At 46.8% G+C, this 3450-nt stretch overlaps 1 protein-coding gene across 1 annotated transcript; it reads right to left on the bottom strand.

The window, feature by feature from the left end:
* Positions 1–228: 228 nt before the first annotated feature.
* On the bottom strand, positions 229–1921 carry LOC147888753 (uncharacterized). The gene is made up of 3 exons (XM_087392864.1): positions 1610–1921; positions 1271–1346; positions 229–1170 (listed from the first exon to the last, which is right to left on the bottom strand). The coding sequence occupies exons 1-3, from the start codon at positions 1649–1651 to the stop codon at positions 452–454; spliced, it is 837 nt and encodes a 278-aa protein (XP_087248990.1). The 5' UTR covers positions 1652–1921; the 3' UTR covers positions 229–451.
* Between the last annotated feature and the right edge of the window lie 1529 nt (positions 1922–3450).

Raw genomic sequence — 3450 nt, 5'->3', positions numbered from 1 at the left:
TTCATCCCGTTGAAAATGGGCAGCGATACAACTCCAAGCTTTCCGAATTCGAAGGAGGCAAGGTCCTATGGATCTTAGATCTTGAAGAATTAAAGACTTGGAACTTTGGAAAAACAAATGCAAAGCCATCCAGCTGAGACACTCCATTACTCAAGTACTCACTCAGCAAAGCAAGGAAAGATGCTGGACTCAAAGATTCACACAAACATAGGGGACGAATGACAGAACTCTACAAGAAGAACTTCGGATTGGTGGTGGCCAACATGGGATTACAAGCCCAGGGAGTGGCCAAATTGAGAGGCAGAAACCCTCTGCTAACAGAAGGGCTCATCCAGTATTGCTTTTCTAGTTCAACGGGGGAGCTAAAACACTTCTGGTATTGCATTTCTAGATCCACAGAGGAGCTAAAACCGCTCAGGAAGGAAGAGAGAGAGATGAGATGAGGAAAGAACTACATGATGTGGCAACTGTTAGCGTTTTCATCACTGAACATGTCAGTAGCATAATCTGCAGGTTCAGAACTGCTGAGGTGAACAGAAACTGAGGGGAAGGGAGCCATGTTCTTATTAGTGATGCTGGTAGAACAGCTTGGTTCAGGAATTTGAGAGGCACTAAGAGCTTCGTTTGCATTGTCATTGTTGCTAGCATTGGAATTGGCATTGCCATTGGCACCACCTCCACCACCTCCTTTTTTGCCTCCTTTCTTTCCGGCTCCACCGTTGCTTGCTGCTACTGCTGTTGCTGTTACTGGACTGTTTTCTCCAGCCCCCTCCTTGCTTTCCTTGCTTGCTTTCCCCTCCCCTTCTGCTTCCCCACCCTCTGATTTCTCCTTCGTGGCCTTGCTCTTGTTGTCATTGTTGCTCTTGTTGGGGGTGGATCCGTTGTTCTTGTTCTTGTTGTTGTTGCTGTTGTTATTGTTGTTGTTGTTGCTTCCGTTGCTGTCGTTCTTCTTCTTGTCGTTGCTGTTGCTGTTGCTTTCCTTCTTCTCTTTGTCTTCGTTGCCTCCCTTTGGCTGATTTTGCTGGCTTGCACCTTTGCCCCCTCCACCAGACGGCCACACCTCTGCTTGCTTCTTGTGCTTCTCCAGTCTCTGAATTAATGTCTTGGCGTCCACCGCCCCCATGACTGTCGCCTTCCCAGTCTCCGAGTCGATGGTGACTGTCTCGACACCTGCCCGCACATGGGAAACAACCAAATCAGCTGCCATGTTGGGGTCGCATCATGCAGCAACAGCTTTCCGACAAGGACAGGAGACGCAAGAATTTATTACCATCGGTTTCTTTGATGATCCTCTTAATTTTCCTGCGGCATCCTTCGCAGTGGATGACTACCTTGAGGTTTATGGTCTGGGAAAGAAATGCGCAACGAGAGTGAGTTAAAAAGTGGGATTTGTGCAGACAAGAAGTCGGGCCACAAGAACGATTAATGTAACACAGCGAGCAGAAACTATGCGAGTCAGAGAAGCACGAGGAAAGATTGAACGATGAAACGATGAATAGCATAGAACCCAAGGACTGGTAAAGTGATTTGTAAGCAAATGCAACGATGTCTAAGCAAAGCAAAGGAAGCAAAGCATGAATTGAGAAAGAAAGAGGGGGAAGAGAAAAACCTCGAGTTTGGGGGAGGATTTGACAGCGTCGGCCTTCGTCATGGCAAGATTCACATCGCCAACCAAGAAATGGCGATGGGAGAAGGATACCGATGGCTAGTGAAGCTAGGTTTAGGCAGCTAAGAAGCTTGCGAGGAAATGCAGCAACAACCAAAATACTGAGTAAATGAGGTAGCAAAGGCAGGACTTAAAGAAGAAGAAGAAGAAGAAGAAGAAGAAGAAGGTGATGATGATGAACTGGAAGAAGATCCGTATGGCTCGTAGAGAGTGATGATGGAAGACAGCAGCAGCAAAAAAGGAAAACCACTCTTATGGTTTTTCTCCAAAACCAGAATCCAAAGCATTGACCAATCAAATCTTTCGTCTTGAGCTTCTCCGGTTCTCCACATTTCCATAGCTGAATTTTCAGCTGCGAGTCGTGATCAATTGAACTCAATTCGATCAGGCAGCTCGCGAATCTTTGGCGACAGCGAGCGAGGTTTTGGCCAATCCCTGGCTCACCCATTTTTCCACCGGATCTTCCGTTGCCGCCAGCCTGGACCAGTCGTCACCTTTCCTCCCCTCATTATCGCCCATTTCGAGGATGCCTAATCCTCCTCTACTTTTAGCAAACCAGCTTTACTTTAGCAGCACAGCTAATCTCCAGTTTCGAGAATGCATCATCCTCTTCTACTTAGCAAAACCATCTTCCCCTTAGCCGCACCGCTAAAACCATCTTTTCTCGGTAATTCCACCGGAACCCTTTTCTACTTTTAGCAAAACCATCTTTACTTTAGCAGCTGCCGTCTAATTATAGCGAATATGGTTACTTCTGCAAAACGCCTACTCTACTCCCACCATTGTTGCCTTGCTACCTCCCATTTAATAATCCCTTACTATTACTATTTTCCATGCTTAATCCTTCTCTATTTTCGACCAAACCGCTGGCTAATCCACTTCTACCTCCTTCTCGGGCCCGCTACCCCAGCCTTTCCCACGACAGCCTGCAGTCGTCATTGCTCCTCCCTTCTGTCAAACCCACATTGATTGTTCTGCCATTCCTTCCCCCCCATCTCCCGCTGCACTCCGCCCATCTGGCCTCTGCTGCCTGCACCTCATGCTCCAAGGGCCCCGCGCTCCCACATTTAGTAAATCGTTCGCAACCCACTCCCCTTGTTTTTAGATCATCTACTCCAGCTTTTTATTTTTTTCCTTTGCCAGCCTTCGGTAGTAAGTAGTACTTTATCTCGAAATTTCCCCATATTCTCATGTCGCAATTTCCAAATACCAGTCGCGCAGTAAAGCATAGTAGCATACCCCATATTCAAAACACGCAGATATCGGATCCGGCGCTTAAATTAACTTCGCGAAAGTGTGTTCCACAGTTCCACTCATGCATTCGGACAAACTTTTCAGCAGCACCACGAAGATTCAAACTGTAATCCAAATCTAAACCGTACTCCATGTGCAGCGCGTCGAGCCCATTCCCGAGGCAACCCGGAATAGATTAGGGCCACCAGGCCAGCATCTTTTTTCCTGCCGCGAAATCACACAACCACGTTGGTGCCATATGACGAAATGCACAGAATCAAGCAATCGAAGTCCCAGTCCTGCTATTTGAGCATTAGAAATTGTGAACATATTCATGGTTAAGTAGTCAATCTAACGACGGACTGATAGTCGCACTACTACACCCTGTCAAAATACGGCAAACTGGGAGGGAGACTATTATAATCCACAGATTCCTGAGAGGTCATCATTATAATAATACGGCGACCATTATGGTAAGCTTGATAATTGTTGCAACGTACAGGAGCCGCTGACTTGGAGAAGAGGGAACAATCAAAGATTGCACTATTATA

The sequence above is a fragment of the Dipteris shenzhenensis genome, chromosome 21 (assembly GCF_047967505.1).
Source record: "Dipteris shenzhenensis isolate YYH24624 ecotype China chromosome 21, Dip_SZ_1.0, whole genome shotgun sequence".
In the NCBI taxonomy this organism is placed as follows: domain Eukaryota; kingdom Viridiplantae; phylum Streptophyta; class Polypodiopsida; order Gleicheniales; family Dipteridaceae; genus Dipteris; species Dipteris shenzhenensis.
The sequence above is the reverse complement of the archived record's forward strand: the minus strand, read 5'-3'. Positions and strand labels throughout refer to the sequence as shown.

Excerpts from the sequence above, each read along its gene's own strand:
- LOC147888753 (XM_087392864.1), bottom strand. The coding sequence starts at position 1,651 with ATGACGAAGGCCGACGCTGTCAAATCCTCCCCCAAACTCGAG. Across the intron at positions 1,347-1,609 it reads AATCCTCCCCCAAACTCGAG|ACCATAAACCTCAAGGTAGT; the intron begins GTTTTTCTCTTC and ends TTTCTTTCCCAG. Across the intron at positions 1,171-1,270 it reads GATCATCAAAGAAACCGATG|GTGTCGAGACAGTCACCATC; the intron begins GTAATAAATTCT and ends ATGTGCGGGCAG.